This window comes from Gobius niger (assembly GCF_951799975.1).
Source record: "Gobius niger genome assembly, chromosome: 4".
Taxonomy (NCBI): Eukaryota; Metazoa; Chordata; class Actinopteri; order Gobiiformes; family Gobiidae; genus Gobius; species Gobius niger.
Genome location: NC_136855.1, coordinates 14,116,922 through 14,133,939, shown reverse-complemented (window position 1 = coordinate 14,133,939; position 17,018 = coordinate 14,116,922). Strand labels below are relative to the sequence as shown.

The 17,018-nt window shown below is 40.1% G+C and overlaps 2 protein-coding genes across 3 annotated transcripts in view; both read right to left on the bottom strand.

Moving 5' to 3' along the window:
* Positions 1 to 428: 428 nt before the first annotated feature.
* On the bottom strand, positions 429 to 7,273 carry LOC306961891 (KH homology domain-containing protein 4-like). 2 transcript variants are annotated; one of them, XM_079554843.1, is made up of 14 exons: positions 7,136 to 7,273; positions 6,246 to 6,447; positions 6,035 to 6,154; positions 5,871 to 5,947; positions 5,720 to 5,772; positions 5,457 to 5,641; positions 4,875 to 5,083; positions 4,736 to 4,796; positions 4,439 to 4,496; positions 3,181 to 3,422; positions 2,777 to 2,878; positions 1,808 to 1,875; positions 1,602 to 1,735; positions 429 to 1,250 (listed from the first exon to the last, which is right to left on the bottom strand). In XM_079554843.1, the coding sequence occupies exons 1-14, from the start codon at positions 7,162 to 7,164 to the stop codon at positions 1,129 to 1,131; spliced, it is 1,662 nt and encodes a 553-aa protein (XP_079410969.1). In that variant the 5' UTR covers positions 7,165 to 7,273; the 3' UTR covers positions 429 to 1,128. The 2 variants fall into 2 exon arrangements, with proteins under 2 accessions (XP_079410969.1, XP_079410970.1); XM_079554844.1 differs by having other exon boundaries at positions 6,035 to 6,151.
* Positions 7,274 to 8,586: 1,313 nt separating this feature from the next.
* pde8a (phosphodiesterase 8A) overlaps positions 8,587 to 17,018 on the bottom strand; it is a 59,252-nt gene continuing 50,820 nt past the window's right edge. Inside the window, exons 18-22 of the mRNA XM_079554828.1 lie at positions 15,356 to 15,573; positions 13,425 to 13,557; positions 11,279 to 11,443; positions 11,073 to 11,202; positions 8,587 to 9,756 (exon numbers count right to left, since the gene is read on the bottom strand). Coding sequence (XP_079410954.1) covers positions 9,650 to 9,756; positions 11,073 to 11,202; positions 11,279 to 11,443; positions 13,425 to 13,557; positions 15,356 to 15,573 — 753 coding nt within the window. The 3' untranslated portion in view covers positions 8,587 to 9,649. The remainder of the gene's footprint in view (positions 9,757 to 11,072; positions 11,203 to 11,278; positions 11,444 to 13,424; positions 13,558 to 15,355; positions 15,574 to 17,018) is intronic.

Genomic DNA, 17,018 nt, shown 5'->3' with positions numbered 1-17,018 from the left:
GAGGCAGACGCTGCAGATGTATGGCCTCAGTCACATTACTTTTTTTGCCTGTTTGACGCCATTTGTTAAAATTTTATATTCTTATTCTCATGTTACATCACTGAAGTAGAGGATGTAGCCACTATTTAGACAGATTAGCTGACACTCAGGTGCCAGGGGGTGAAAAAAAATTAAGTTTGAATTTTTCTTTTCCTTGTATTTTTAATGAACAAATTCATCTAAGAATAATTAGTTAATCTGTAGTATCACTGGCATTACCTGCAGAGAAGTGACAAAAGAAAAATACCTTGAAAAGTGTCTTAATTTAAAATTATATTTGCCTAAAACCAAGAGATGAGAAAATATACATGTCCAGTTAGAATTGAATGAAGTAACTCTGTTCTACACAAATCATTGTTCATGTGCGGCAAAGAAGCATCGAGACAATGTTTTCATCTTGTTTTTATTATTCCATGGGAACAGACGTGCACCATTTTCCAAGATAAGAAAAGTATTTCTACAATTTGCATTTTGTCACTGCTACACCTAAGCTTCCATTCGAAACAAGAAGTCAGGCTTGATGTTTAGATTTCGCTATACTAAAATGTACAAACTTAAGAAAAAGCAGCAAACAGGTTGGAAAAGTGGGTAGAACTAAGCACTCTTTTATACAAAGGTTCAAATCGCTCTATCAACAATTAACAGTTTATGCAACAGTCAAATTGTTCCAACATTTTGGTAAAGAAGTAGTCATACTGTATGTGTGGGTTTGGCATTTTTAACAATGTGGAAAGCACCTTAAACAGCTTGTTATAATTAAACACTGGTTCATTCTAAAATGTAATGAGAAAAAAAAAATGATTTTAGTCAAATCTTATGGAACTTTCAAAAACAGGGTCTGATCAACTAAAAATTTGACATCCCCCCGAAAACATGTTACATAAGCATTAGCCTGTCTAAAAGGTAAAGTCCACGAGAAAACGTCCAAGTTGTTCAATGATATTTAGGACCCTCATATAAATACCGACTTAAATGTTATTACATATGAAATTTAATGTGTGATTGAACAAAAAGAGGTTTCCTTTTGTGAAGTTTAGAAACTGTAGTGGACATTGAGCCTGGGGGAGAGGGGCGTCCTGCACTGGAGGGTCATGTCTTACTGCTGTGCGTCTTCTCCTCCTCTTCGTCAGACGAGTCCCCTCCATAGGGAACAAGCCCCAATGCATCCTGGGACACTTTGCTTTTCTTTTTCTGAACTTCATCTTGGTCACCTGTATGGAGAAAGTACAAAAAAAGGACAAAGAGAAAGAGAGAAAGGAGAAGCCAATTGAAGAGACCAATGTTAGCAGCAGATTCATGTTGGTTCACATCATGGCCGGGGGGAAACGAGACATAGCGCAGCACCACGACAGGCAGGTCCCGGGACACATGTGGAGAGAGAGAACAGAGGAGAGACAAAAACATATACAGGAGAAGAGTGTTAGTTGGTGTTGGTAATTCAAGAGGGTTTTATAAAAAGGTCTCCACTGCCTCCATCAGGGAGGAGGCGCCATTTCACATAACACTTTTGTGAGGTACATGACTGGATTTACAGAAAATTTGAAGAACAAATAATTGCATACCGGCTGGGGCAGAGACAGGCTGGACAGGAACAGCAGCAGGAACATCAGGCTCTAGCGCTCGTTTGCGCTGAGGGGGAGGCGGAACAGGAGCTGGGGTGGCGAACACTGGCGGTGGTGGCGGAGGCATCAGAAGACTGAAAACCGAATCAAACTGATAAATGCAAAATTCAGACACAAAAATAAAGATGATTTAGTTACAAACTGACCGTTCAACTACTTTCTCCCCTACTGGTTTGGAGACTGGAGCGGGGTGCTCAGGGGACTTGCTGCTGGACTGTAGAAACAATTCAAAATCAAGTTAAAAATTAAACTTTGGCTTTCGCACTATCCCCAAGATGGATAGTAGGACAGTAGCTGGTTAATTGCTTTTCATGGCTTGTATCACGGAAAGGTTTTATTATTTATTGGTTTATTTGGTCGGGGCAGTGCATGTTAATGAACATACATGGATACATGCATGTAAACACGCCACAACAGATTGTAGCCTTGGGCCAATTTCCATCCGTCGTCCCCCATGTGCACTCTCAAACACATCTCTCATTCATCCTGGCTGATTGTATATGTTTTTAGTGGTCGGGGAAGCCGGAGTACCCAGAGGAAATCTATAGACACGGGAGAACATGCAAACTCCACACAGAAATGCCCCGTCCTGGCGGCAACCTTCTAATTGTGAAGCACGAGCACCAACTGCTGCACTACAGTGGCGCCCAAGTTAGACATGTTATAAACACATCTGGTAAACACGTTCAAGTGTGCACCTTTGGATGAACAAAAGAGCGAGAGGGGAAAGACGTGCATATACATGCCTGAGGTGAGAAGATTTTTATTTTTTTTATTTTTTTACAAACTGTGCAGTTTGTACTAAAATTAAATGCGGACCGGCTCAGTAACTTTCTCTCTTTAAAAGTATTTTTTCGCCTGTTTCATGATGAACCAGAATAATAAATTCAAATGCAATGGAGAGGCGGCGTTTCAGAGGAACCGAGTGTCTCGTACTTCTTAATAAATGAGTATTCCCTTTTTCAAATGTGCCTGTAGCTGTCTTTGGAAGGTCCAAAATAGCACAATATAGGGCCTTTAAGTGGGGTAACTTGGCTCATTTTTTGTCCTCATACAGCCACATGATTATCTACTCAGTGGGTCTGAGAAATACAACAATCCCAGTCCCCACTGACCAGCTCGGGCTTTGACCCCTGCAGAGGCTGATGGTTGGGACTTCCTGCGTCTGGGGCGTTCACAGATCCTTCAGCCTTCACTTTCTCAGCACTGTCGGGAACCTTACACATGCAAACAAAAACATTTCAGTCAGTGCGAAACAGACAATGAGGTGACTGCCATGGTGAAAATGCAGTATGTTCAATTTAATAATAACAAAGCAACTACATGATCTCCATTTACAGTCACACTGCACCATTCTGGAATAGTATCTAAATGCATTTTTTCAAGAAGAATCAGGTTTACTGGACACCTGTCCAGCATTATTAACATTTGTAAGAAGATAGCTGAGGCCTAAACTACATGGTCAGTAGGTTTTAAACACAAGACACACACACACGTTAAAACAATGTCAGAGAGTCACCTGGCCGATGTAGGGCTGAGGTGGCCTGGGACACATGGGGTACTGAACCATAGCCTGAGGAGATGGAGGGGTGGTCGACAGGTTAGATTGACTTGGGGCACCGTTTGCGTTACGCCAGTAACCCGCCGGATACGCCGCTGGATAGGCGCCAGCGAACCCTGCGCCTGCATTGGCTGAGTAGTTATACCAGGATCCCTGGTTAGAGTAATTGCTATTAGGAGGATATCCATGACTTGCATATGCTGAAAGGAAATGGAAGTTTGAGTTAATACCTAGATTATATAAATCTATCAGCTAGTCCACTCACTACGACAGCACTACTGATCTCATCGGTGATACGTAAAAAAAATGTCAAGACAACACATAAGAAAAAATTTGACTGTATTTGACAGTTTTTGGCCACAGAACCCAATTTTCACTTACCTTGGCTACAGTAATTTGAGGACAACACTTTTCTATGGCAAACTGAATTGTTTGAAATATTAGGATTGTATTTAAAGTAAAACAGAATATTCTGCCAACTTTATCCAAGATATTTGGAATGTAATTTGAAATAAAAAAGAGCAAGAACGGGTCCACTTCTGTGGACAGTATATCATACCTTTGAACTAGGTCTGAACGATATGGACAAAAAAAAACAATCAATACTGTGATTATGTAATAACCTTTTGTTGCATATAACTTAAATATAGCCTAAACTGAGACAATGTTATTGCTCGTTAAATATTACAACTGACTTAAAGAATTACTTACTTTTTAGTCCTTAATAATCATTTTAAATGTATTTCTTAATAGCCCACATCTATATAATTGTTGTTTAGGGTATTTACAAAATTATTACAGTATTGAAGAATACAGAGCGTGTAGCAGCGAGGAACTCTGAATGGAGTGATTAGCGTGGCGGCTAACGCAATGCTAACAGAGAAAAAAGCAATAGTTCTTTCGGTGGCTGCATCATAAACGCTGATATTTTCACTGTACATCCACGATCGACTGCGCACCTTAACTAGACTGAGAAGTAAACAAAAGCACGCGGCGGAGCGGACGTCGCTGCTACATTCACTTCTATGGGCCGCAGCCACGGCCATCAGCTGCATGGGCCAAAATCTCGTGCCTCTGCGATCTGGAAATTGCATTGTGTAATATCGCGATAAAATTGCGAATGCGATTAATTGTTCAGCCCTACTTTAAACTTCAAAATAATGTATGGCTTATGTCAGGATTATTTTCAGTTAAACAGACTCAACGCATTACTCACTTGGCGCAGGGCTAGGGCCTGGGAACGCTGCCGTCAGTCGAGCGTGTTCAGTTCTCACCTGGAAAACAGAACAGCAATTACTGAGAGCGTTTGCCAAACAAAATAAGAGTTGCAATTGCTCAGATTACTTATTGAACTGACATGTGGTTGAGAGCAGTGCACTTAAAAAACAGGTCTCGAGATCAAGCCGTTAACTCTCTCCATTTTTCTTTTGGAGGTGTGTATCAGTGAAAACTAAACACTACTGTAGCTTCACCTTCTTAAACCTCCATTTTTGGTAAAGTATTTATGACTTACCGTTCCCAGCAGGTTTTCTGTGAGCCTCTTCGCTGCCTCCAGTCCAGCTTCATTTGGGTGACTAAAACAATAAATTGCTGTCATTATAAATCCTTCCTGTACCTAGGGAGAGGGAAGTACTTACACAAGTAATTGTTACCTGATGTAGACATAAAGTGGCTCGAATGACTCTCGTTTTGAAGCTTGCTCGATGTATCCAGACCCTTTCCCCCTAAGGAAGACTCGCGCCCCTGTCTCTGTTTGGATGTGTCCCAGATATGCACCAGACGGTCCCTCAACTTTCTCCTTTACGTTAAACGAAGGCAGCGCATTGTCCAAACCTACAAATATTTTTGTGTGCACAAAACTCTGAAAAATAGGAGGGGAGGGTAATGGGAAGTAATGGACATTCATTACAATGACCTGTTTGGACAGAGGTTTTAAACTAGGTGATGCAGTACTGGCAGAGTAGCACAGACACAAGAAGAAATGTTTGTATGCAGACACAGTAATCTTTAGTTTGGTGTTTCCAAACCAAAGATGTTCTCTCTGCTTTTTAATCTTCTCTAGGAGGTGGGTATCAGTGAAGCCATGTGGTCTTTTTAAACTCCACTTTCTTAACCTCCTTTTAGAAAAGTTATATTAGCATCACGAAGCAGCTGAACACATTTTCTCTCTCCAAAAACATGTTCAAAGTCATATGAACAATCAGTCAGGTGGCCCAATTTAGAATTCTACTTACCCCTACGTGAGGCGCTGCAGGTCGATGTCCCGGGGCGGGCACTGGGACTGTTGCTGGAGAAACGACAGGGCGCGGAGGTTGAGGATACAGAGTTAAAGGAGGCATCACTGGAGGCGGTCCCCCTGACGCAGCTGACGCTCTCAACACGTCCTCTGAAATTATTTCCTTTATTCTGATCACAGCTTCTACAGAGATAGTGAGAATAGAAAGTTAAAGCATTTAGTAATGTCCAGCTTTCAGAATAGTGTCTACTTGTCACTGACTGTTGACTTGCTCTTGCGACTTTCCTTGAACTTGCAAATACAGAGGTCTTTGCCTAAAAACAAACAAGCCATTATTAAACTTTGGGGTACTATCAACCTTTGTGGACATATGTTGAAAGAAAAAACTCAAAAACAAGGAGAAATCTTTTACCCTGCTACTCTGCCCTTATCGGTATCCAACATGTAGTGTCCTTTTGTTGTGACAACTGCCCCACTAAACTGTCGAATCTGTAAACACAAAGACATGTTTTTACCAAACTGTGACATGAATGGAAAAAGAACTAGCTAAACAAAGCAATACAGTAAAACACATGCCTCCTCTTGGGTTTTGCCTTTGGTCAGTAGATCTCTGCTGTTTATAGGAACGTCATTGATGTCTACCTCTGTGACTACCATTTCCTCCACAACAGCTGCCACCGGGACAATGGGAGACTTCTGAAAAAAAATGAGGCATAAACAGTATAAACACATAAAACAATATAGACTACATGCTGTATGAGAGTTGATAAATTATTGTAAAAAGCACCTTTGGTAATAGCGGTGGAGCAGGGGTCATCAGTTTTCCTTTGGCCATTAACATGGCGTTTATTTTAGCAGCCATTGCAGCTGCCTTCTCCACTCCTCCCGAGCTGACAGCTCCATCTCCCGTTTGAGGGGACTGGGACACAGTGCTGTTTGATGCTGCATTATTCACACGCTGCGCGGGCCTGTCCCACCGACTTAGGCACCTGGAAACAGGCACCATTTAATTTGTACAAACGATATAACTTATATTCTGCGGATGATCTGTAGGCAGAAGTAGTAACCCAAGGCTTTTCCTTTCATGCCAAAGGTGATCTGTCTGCACTTTGATGTAGGAGGTGGGTATCGGTGAAGCAACATGGTCTTTATTTGCATCACTTTCTTAAACCTCCACTTAAATTATGAGACAACTAGCTATTCCTCAACAACACACATGATCAAACAATAACTTTCAATTCTCAATGTCATAATTTAGCCAGAGGTTCACCTCTTAACACGGGATTGTTTCCATATTGCTCAGTTAACGCCAAATGCTACCCAACAAAAGTTTTTAAGTTTAACAGTATTTAATACTATGTTTACTTTTTGTACCCAAGTTTAGCTTAGGACAGCTAGCGGCTGGGCTAATCTCCATAGCACATTAGCTCGTTGTTTGAGTCACATTGTTATCATTGTATGAGTATAATACCCAACATCAAACTCTACCCCAAAAACTAGTTTCTGAATGAAGTTTGTTATCTCAAGTAATATCAAAATGCGCCAAATGCCTGTTATCAGTGGTCATAAAAAGCTAATTCATATGGCTACGTTAGCTAGCTAGCACAGAGCACGGTTAAAGGTTAGCCTAAATCTCCAGAACCCTCTGCAAACAACAATTTGGTGAAAAGCACTTACGGTGTTTGCCCGGTCATCCCCGAAGACATAGCACCACGCCAGTATATCTGTATTTGTAGCGTTTCTTTTGGAGCTTTTAGCAAAGTAATTTACAAACGAAAGCCATCGATGTGCAGTGGTGCCCCGGATGAACGGAAGTGACGTGTCAGGTACGTTTATATGACGTAATCGTTACTTTGTCAAATAAATAACAAAACAACAACTCAAGTCAATTTATATTCTACACCCCAGTGCAAACTTTGAGTTACAAGACACATTCATATCAGGAAGCAGTAGGTGACAGTAGAGGGCAGTCTAACATTTCATGTGTAATATATTTTCATGTTTAGTCGCTTTTTGTTATAAAACCTACGATATGATTTTTTTCTTTTCTTATTTTAAGTTAAGGTATTCTCCTTAAAACAATAGATTGTTTAATTTTGTAAGAGTTATGGTCTCCTTTTATTGCCAGATTCAGTTGAATGTGGGGTCAGGATAATAGTAATAAAAAAAAATCAGGGGTCTCCACTCTGAACCCAGTTGCTTACCAGCCCAGTTCCCACTCTTGCCCTGTAGTTACCCAAAGGCTACATTTATACATAAGCTTGCGTCAAATTTACAGAAGCATTTTCTCTTCGTGCACCAAATGAATGAGTTCTAAACACGGAGACTAATTGTTCAGGGCATAGCCTCGCTCAGCTGATCTCAGGGGGAAATGGGTTGGAGACCCCTGCTGTAGCTCCCACTTAGGTAAATAACATGAAACACCACAATGAACAGCAGACATATAATTGACATTTTATTCTTCATTGAATAGTTTCTATTTTTTTTCCGTGCCTTCAGACCAAGATGTGAATCAGAAGAACGAACAGATCCCCTGATAAAGAGTATACAGTTCTGTCATAGGAGCGAAATAAAGATAAACTATGCTCTTCTCATTTTCCCCGATTCCCTTAGCTGTAATGGCATTAATATACTGTTTAAAGAGGAAATATTCTTAATAAGTAACAATCTTTAACATATATTAGTATCCTAATCTGAAATCCTCCAACAAAAAGCTGCTCCTTATATTTCTGTGCATAAACATATCGGAAAAGTGGCCCAAAAACCGAATTGACTGAAATGATCACAATTAAGGAGGCTTTAATAACAGTGATAGACAACTCTGCGATCCACTTCCTTCACCATTTAGCTTTCTGCACACCACACAAGTATACAGACAGCTAAGACAGTTGATCTCATTCTGCTGACGATCCAGTGTAAAATTCATTGCCTATGTATAAAAATATTGAGATTTACTTGATCATAACCTTCATATTAATAAAAACCTCAGGTGTCCGGTTGCACAGTGGGATGTAGTGTATAAATATTGTATAAAATAAGGCAGTCTTTTCAGTAGGATAAACCAGATACAAAAATTTCTGGGAGGAAAAAAAAAATTCAAGTCCAAAATGTTTTTTTTTTTTTTGTCCTTCTTCTTCACATATTTCTTTTCTTCTCACTGTAGTTCCAAAGTCAAGGAGGTTCTTTGACAGCATTAAACCAAAGAGTTGCAAGGAATTGTTGCAACAACAATTACGCACCCAGTACCCACCCGCACCGGTCATGCACACGCACACAAGCAAACTCCTGATGATTAACAAAAAAACAAAACAAAAAAGCTTATTTTCCAACACAACATCCTGTATCCTTAGGAGAATCGCTGAGACGTTTCCACTGTTGTTACAGTGCTATAGGTGAGTGTCCTAACTTTGGGTGTCTTTTCACAAGATAATAATCATATGGTAATGCGCTTTAAGAATAACAATTGAGATTCTTTTTCATAATATGTTGAATAATCAACTTTGGCTTTAATCTCGTTTAATATTGAACTAAATATCTAGGAAAATGAACAAATCTGTAAGTAGTCACCTATGATCTACAGTTTCTGAACAGTGGCCTAGTATAAAAGAACATTAGAGACTCACTCAATGGAGGGGCTGTTTCATGGAGTTACAGCTACGTTTTTTTTTACGCTTCGGAAGGACACGGAAATATTGCCAAATAAAACAAAATAATAGGAGTGTTCGTTTTCCGTTATGGGGCAGTCCGGCGTATCGACCACAAGTGTAACCTGAGTGCCATTCACACCCGCACAGCATCCATCTCCCCACTTAACAGTTCAACTCAATACGGAAGAGTTTGTGTGGGGTTAGAGAGGATATGGGATGCTTTGCCCAAGAAAAGGCCAATATTGGGGGTACCCTCACCCAGTCACAAGCTACAAATGCCTATAGGCGCAGGCATGTTTAGTCTTTAAGGGATTTATTGTGTCCAAACTTGCACAGACCCTCGTGTTAAAGACCTTCTTGTGTTTGCCTTTTGTACGGACAGGCTGCTACAGAGGCAGGAGTGTAGAGGCGAGCCGGCCCATGGTTTGGCTGGCGAGGGCTGGGGAGGAGGAGAGAGACACCCCCCTCTCTCTCTCACTCAGAGCTGGACAGCGGGACCCAGAGGAGCGCTATCCGGTTTGAAGACACCGTGCACAGAGGGGTCCTACTCCGGAGGCGGTCGCAGGCTGTGTAGCTTCCTCTCATCCAGACCTTTCCAGTACTTGAAGTTGTTGTCCAAGTGCTGCATAAGGTTTGGGAGGTCTGCAAAAGCTAAAGATACAAATATTTTAGAATTTTAGATAGTCCTTTTTTATTTTTTAATAAACAGTTTTTAAGCATACATTTGCATATTCCGGACTGATTAAGAAAAGATGCAAACTTGGAAGTTTTTGTTTTATTTCTGGGCTTTTAGAACTATTAGAAAGTAATTTGTACAATATCATGTTCAATGTTAGCATAGAAACTTGTTTATAATTAAATATATCAAAATTGTAAAATGTTAAAGATGCATTATGTATTTTTTTTATGCAATAAACGGTTGACATTAGTGGTTATTTGACCTTTCAGTGGCCCAGCAGCTGTATGGGTGGTTAGCATGGCGCTTCCATCACAGTGGCGCGCCAGGATAAACTGTTTTTAGGGTTTGTGGTAGGTTTTCACCTGGCTGGAGGATTCACCTGTTGTACATATTTTTATTGGAAGGGGGAAACCGGAGTACCCAGAGGAAACTTGTACGCAAGCACGGGGCGAACATGGAAACTCCACACGGAAAGGCCCCGTCAGGCTCAGGATCGAACCTGGTGAAGCTTACAGCTTACGCTTATTGTGCTTTATCAGCCTGTGTCACACGTTTCTCAGTGCTACATGTAGTCATTATTCATTCCCTCCACACTCGATGGTGGCAAGTTAATTGTAGACTGATCATTTACCACATGGCTATAATATGCAGTTTATATCCTGATCTCTTATTATGTCAGTGTCCTCTGCTGGACACGTGTGGAATTATTTTCTTTTATAAATTTAAGCTGCCCCCTAGTGGCTGTAGTGAGCATTCTGGCTATTTCTTTAAAAATTCATAACTCTGCACAGGAATGGGCTAGAGACTTACTTTTTTTTGGACAAACTCAGAAATGCATTCTCTACAAAGGGACATTAAATAATCTTGCTACATGTGGCCCGCGGGCCTTGTGTTTGACACATGTGCTATAGCAGGACCGAATCCAATACGCTTTGGGTAAAAAGGGTAAACACCACCAATGTTTTCACTGACTTACAGGAAGATGTTGCATAACTGCTGAGTAGCAAGTTAAAAAAACGAATGCATCAAAAGGTTTGTCCAAACCTACATTAAAGTAATGATGTGACTTTTTAAAGTTTTTTTCTTTTTCATTACTGCACGTTTAAGCAGTTAATTATTTTTTAATGTGTATTTTTAATGTGGGTTTAAGTGAAGTTACTTTATTATCATTTGAAATATTACAGCAGTACTAACTCTGCTACCCTCTGCTGGCTGTTCGACCAGTAGAGGAATGATGTGCTGGAGGTAAATAAAATAGGTTTAGAAATGGCGAGTTGTATAGACTCACCATCCCACGCATCGAACATGTCTGTGATGAAGTAGTCTATGAAGGAAATCTGGGACTTTGGGATGCTACAGGTGTTTCTGTCAAACACAGGCATGACCACCGGCAAACCCTGTCTCTTCTCCTCATCAGTCTGTGTAAAAGAGAAGCAGGAGTAACAAACGACAAATATGTCATACTTACAGACCCTTAATATCCAATATATTCACCTGTGCAAAATACTCTTCTGAGATGCGCCCGGCCCATTCGATGCAGAGCTCCAAGGGCCGACAGGGGTTGGAGATGTCTGCACACTTTATCAACATCCGTTTGACCAGAATACGGTTCTCTGGAGATGTCAAGATGCTTTTCACTGACTCCTCGTCATTGTTACCCTTAGATCAAAATTACAACAAAGAAAGTTGTTAAAAAAAAGGACACAAGGATAATAATGATATAACCAGATCAATATAGTGAGGATGCTATGGTTTCATATCATCTCTATAATGTGCCTGATGGTCTGTTCTTGGGATTTTTGTTATCTTAATACATCTTAGCAAACCAAAATAAGTATGATATCTGATATCAGGGCTGCTCCTTACAGGTTGCCCCAGCAGCATCGAAGCATGGGTTAAATGCAGAGGACAATTTTCCCTATGGCGACAATAATACCTTAACCTTAACTTAACTCAACTTTGGGATGACTAGTGGAATTGGTATTGTAATTAGATTTGCAGTTTGATGCAGTTTAGGTCCAGGAGCATCAACATTTCTGAGAAGACTTCAAACATGAACAGCTAAATCAACAAAAAAAGGAAACAAAAAGGGAAAATAAATGGTGATTTTAATCAACTGGTCAAACAAAAAATAATGTTTTTTAACCATTTATTCTCTTTGAGTGCCTCGGTTTCCTAAAAATTTAAGTTTTATGCTAACCCCTGCACTGAAGAGCACCAAAGTAACGCCTTTTCAAAGAACCAGCATATCCAAGTAGCACTCCTGCATGCTTAGTTTGCAATAATTTCATGTTTCATTTTGCTGTTTGCCACAGAAAAAAATTCTTAAGAAATTGATTGTGGTTTGATGATTGAAACTAATTATACCTTGCTGATATGAGTTTGCAAGTATGCAAAGTAGCAAGGTTTTGGTAAATACTATAAACACAGACTAGCACAGGAATTAGTGACTGACAACCGGTGTGTTGTTTTCTTTATTAGACCTATTAAGCAGAAGGGACATGTCTTTGGAAGCCTGTGTTAAGCATGCCTCACACAGATGAGAAAGATGGTACAGAGTTGTAAAATTCTCTGGTCCCAAAGACACGAGGCTCACAGCGCTGTCACGAGACTCTGGACCAGCACCAACTCCCCAGGACTGAAATCCTGCCGGGTATTTCATAAAAGTTGTATTTTCTCCACCTTTTGATACTGAAACCACTACTCCCAGTCTGCAAGGTAAGAGAAGTATTTATAAAACCAACCATCTGTGATCTATAATTTCTCATTTCTATACGTCTAATTTTGTCATTTTAAAGAAACCATACCACAATGCTTGGGGGAACAATGTGATTTGAACGGTTCAGTTTATTTGCCATTTGAGATTTCAATATAGTTTTAAATTGAGCTGCTCTAAGCTGTGTCTTTTTGAATTGTTTTGTCAGCAGGTCGGTCAGATGTTTGTCAGTTTATGATCGTTTTGTAAACTTCTATCATAGTGCTCTGTGTTAGCCGCTAACTGTTGCGGCTTCTGCTGCTTCAAACATCTCTACACTGTGTTTACATGGTGAGGGGCAATGGCGCATCTAGTGATGCAATGTGGGAATGCAACCATGCCGGTCCAGCAAATGGGATCGCTTAGAGTAGCCTAAAGTACTGTGTTCTAATTATTATTATTAAAGGCACACTGTAAAAATGCTATTGTTGCAGTGGCAAATCAAAGGGTGGATTTGGATGAGGCCCTAATGTATTTCATTCTTATATTTGGCTGCCTTTAGTCAATATTTCCATGGAGACGAGCTGGAGACGTCCCACTCCCAGTAAAGTTACAGTCAGGTCTGAGGAGAGCTGAGCTGCTTACAGCAAAGACACATGTTTGTTTGGTCATTTTTAGTCATTTTGATAAAATTATCTGTAAGAAATAAATGCTTGTATTTTATTCTTACACAGTATATTACGTTAAATGTTACGTGGTGTGGCATTAAGTATTACAAAACTTGTGACCTAAATGAACTAAAATAGAACTCACAAGTCGAGTTTCTGAAAGTTATGTTATAAAAGGTTATTTGGACATTGCCGGCTAAAAGTAACTTCTCCTAAAATGGAAAAACAATTAATTGTTGGACTAAAGGTTTTGTGGTGAATGTTACTGCCGCCTCACCCCGTTCTCCTCCAGGGCAGCTAGTGGCTTGTTGATGCTGTTGACAAACTTGTTGACGTGTTCAAAGTGCTTGGTCATCTCTGTAGCCAGCACCATGTCGATGACGGCCTGCCGCAACGTCCGATACTCGTTTCTATACGAGAGGAGGACACCGTTAGTGGCAGGTAATGAAAGGGGTAACAAAAAAAGTAGGATACTATTGCGGAGCTACTTGAGCATGGTCTAAACTTGAATTCATGACTAAAACAGGAAACAACAGTCAATGGAGATCAACTTAACACATAGCTTTAACATGAACTGTTTTTATGAGTACGCATTACAAAGAAAAGTAAAAGTAAATTTATTGCTGTTGTTGTTCATCTAATACGTTACTTTTTAACCTTTGGATATTGATTTGCTATACACTTTCCCCGTGCACCGTTCTTTACTCTCTACATTTTCTCTGGCACAGAGAGCTGTCAGGCAAGTGAAGACGCTCCTGGCAAGTTATCCAGTTTATATATTAGTATACTGAATTATGGTTTGAATTGTATTAATGTAGACACTGGGCAATACAATAGGCTGCATTCACAGCAATGGAGGACGTGGGCAAATATAACTCAATGGATGAATTACTGTTTTAGACAGAAATATCTAAACAAAAGTTCTATAAAAGGGGATTCAAGCACACAAACAAAAAAACAGAATATCAACACACCCGGGACACACTGCTAAATGTTTAATTTAAGCATTAGACGCCCTTTTTTCCTCGCCCTTCAAGTCCATGCACTTGAATTTAATGACTATCGAAGTCCAAAATGGGTTCACAATGTACAAACAATGTATCTACCAGAAGTAACCACTGCCCTTTTGGTCCATTTAAACTTCTTCATTCAATGTTAGTCGGTGGACAATGTTAGCTAGCACCGCGCTAACAGGATGACCTCTATAGGCAGCTCAGAATGTTATGTCACTTGAACTCAACCTCATGAAACATTAATCAATTCTGACAAATCCATAAATGTAAACTCAACTATACAGTTTTATAACCCGTTTTGACCTTTCAGTTTCAACTACTGAACAAAATAGACATCCCTCACAATATTTTAATTACTCATAATGTTCTTTTATTTTGAAGCCTGTTTTGACTCTCTCGTTGCTGTGACAGTGTGAATGAATGGGGGCTTTGTCTTGGCCGGAGGGACCAGTGCATGTGAGCCATTCTGCTTTGGGACTCAAATCACATTACTGAGCTGCTGCTATCAACAAATACAGAGGGCAGCTTTCATCGGGACATGTGCGGCCTGGGCTTATCTGCTGATGGATCAAGGTGAAGCCCCATTATACAAAGTTTTCTTTAAGAGATACAAAGGGTTGTGATGTATAGATTTATTCCTACACAGTAAATGCATTTTAATGATGTCTTTGAGCTATTAAGCTAAATATAAGAGTGTGAGACCGATTTTTTTGGTGGTGACTTTTTTATGAACTTTTACAAAAGTGTGATCTTTTCAGACCGTGAAATTTAGACAGACAACAGTCTTTTTCCTATTGAGATCATCTTATCTACCAGTGATGTGACTGACAGATACATAAACCAATCAGAGATTCGCATTGGTTTGTCAGTAACGTCCATATCAAAGCAAAGGCGTTATACAAGTAAAAAAAAAGAACTAATAAAAATCACACAATGGACTGAGAACGGCAAATGCTGAAGTTGTTCGTAGGGTGGGAGAGAAAAGATAAACTGATATGTCTTCATCCTCATTTGAGTGAGACGCTACAAACAAACTAAACTAAAATCAGACAGTGGAAATGGTTTGCGATTCCAGATTGCGATTCCATTCAAAGGCAATTTGGCAGCGTCTGGCAACAAATTAGTTCACTGTACAAACCCCAAACCAAAAACATATGAGTGAACAATGCTACTTGTATTTGTATAACGGTCCCACCTCTCTATATTCTTGAAGATATTGCACTTGTCGTCTCGGGTGGTGATCTGGAAGGCGAGCGCTGCGTGGTGACTCTCTAAAACCGCAGTGTCATTGTACAAAATGGCAAGTTCGGAGCCGGCGTTACACAGGAAGCTGTTGGTTCGTCCCGGATGGTCCACGTCGTGAACCGTAGCAGCGATCAGAGCAGCCACCTCATCTACTGGGTCCAGGCTTTGCTGTAGAGGTTGGAGAAAAAAATGCAGATTGGATTATTCTTGAATTAAAAAAGGAAGCCATGATGAGGATAACAAGAAAAACATATTATACTGCCTGGTGACAGGCTGTAATATTTAGTTGACCGCCTTTAGCTTTCATTACAACCGCTATGTCAAAAGATCCAATGTTGCATTAATCTTTCACCAAGATCTTGTATAATAATGGGAGAGTGTGACCACGGCACAAAGCCTTCTCCAGCACATCCCAAAGATTCTCAATGAGGTTAAGATCTGAACTCTGTGGGCGCCAATCCATGTGTGAAAATGATGTCTCATGCTCCTGAACCACTCTTTAAAAATGTGAGCCCTATGAAGCCTGGCATTGTCATCTTGGAATATCCCCGAGCCATCAAGGAAGAAGAAGTCCATTGATGGAATAACCTGGTCATTCAGAATGTACAGGCAGTTGCTGAACCTAGACCTGACCAACTGCAGTGACCCCAGATAATAGCAGTAGTTTAATCCTGGTTGCGAAGTTTTGGTGAGGCAGTGCATTTCTGTTCAGTAAACTTGCCTCCAAGCTCAATTCTCGTGGTATTTGAGGGTTCAAGAACACATGAGAATCCATTTTGTGCTGCTCCTGCCGATCTTATTACAAACCACCAGTGATTTGAACCTTTTACTTGGCAGTATTGCCGTGAGAAGGCAGTTGCAGCAATGCCAACAAAAACTAGCACTTCGATGGATATTAATTAACAACACAGAGTTGACGGAAAAACACGAGGTGCTGCTTCAGACTTACAAACAGACGTAACATTTTTCAAAATTAAATATTTGAAAGATTTGCGTTTTTTGTTTTGAGACTTGATTGTGATTGGCTAAAACGAGGCCTTCTTGATCCAATCAGCAGTAAATGCTGTGCCAAAAGTTCAAAGTTCAAAGTTCTAAAACAAAATACAAGAATAATACAAGAATTATATTTTTTATATTTTTTTGCCATGGCTACCTATCTTTGTGCAGTGAGGGTTACATAAAATTAAATACATTTTACATAAAACTACCAGCACAACAGATGAAAATCCAGAATGAACATTAAGGCTTTCAATAAACAAAAAATAAATATTGCTTTTCAAATTCAATCTTTTAAAGACTTGGAAATGAATAACGTATGTGAGCAATTATGCTTAAAGCTAAAGTTTTCATTCACTTGTGTGTTTTATGTGAGCAGGAGTAGGCAAAAGCAAGAAGTCCCCTTGTCTTAAGAGTAACAATCAAAATTTATCTGCATTTGCCCACCTTCACTGTATACTTGGAAACCACTCAGCCCATGTTTCCCAGTGATGTAACTCATCTGGTTAAGCCAATGAGAGGTCATCAGCTGAGGTCAGAAATAGACAGTTTGGTAATCGTCTTATCCTTGTCCTGAGCCACTGACACAGTTGGGTAAGACCTGAGTCTGGCAAAGG

Bases quoted from the DNA above. Each gene is read 5' to 3' on its own strand.
- LOC306961891 (XM_079554843.1), bottom strand. From the start codon at position 7,164: ATGTCTTCGGGGATGACCGGGCAAACACC. The intron at 1,736-1,807 runs GTCAGTTTGTAA...TTCGGTTTTCAG, and splicing joins GGGGAGAAAGTAGTTGAACG to TCTTCTGATGCCTCCGCCAC. The intron at 1,251-1,601 runs GTATGCAATTAT...TTCTCCATACAG, and splicing joins GCCTGTCTCTGCCCCAGCCG to GTGACCAAGATGAAGTTCAG.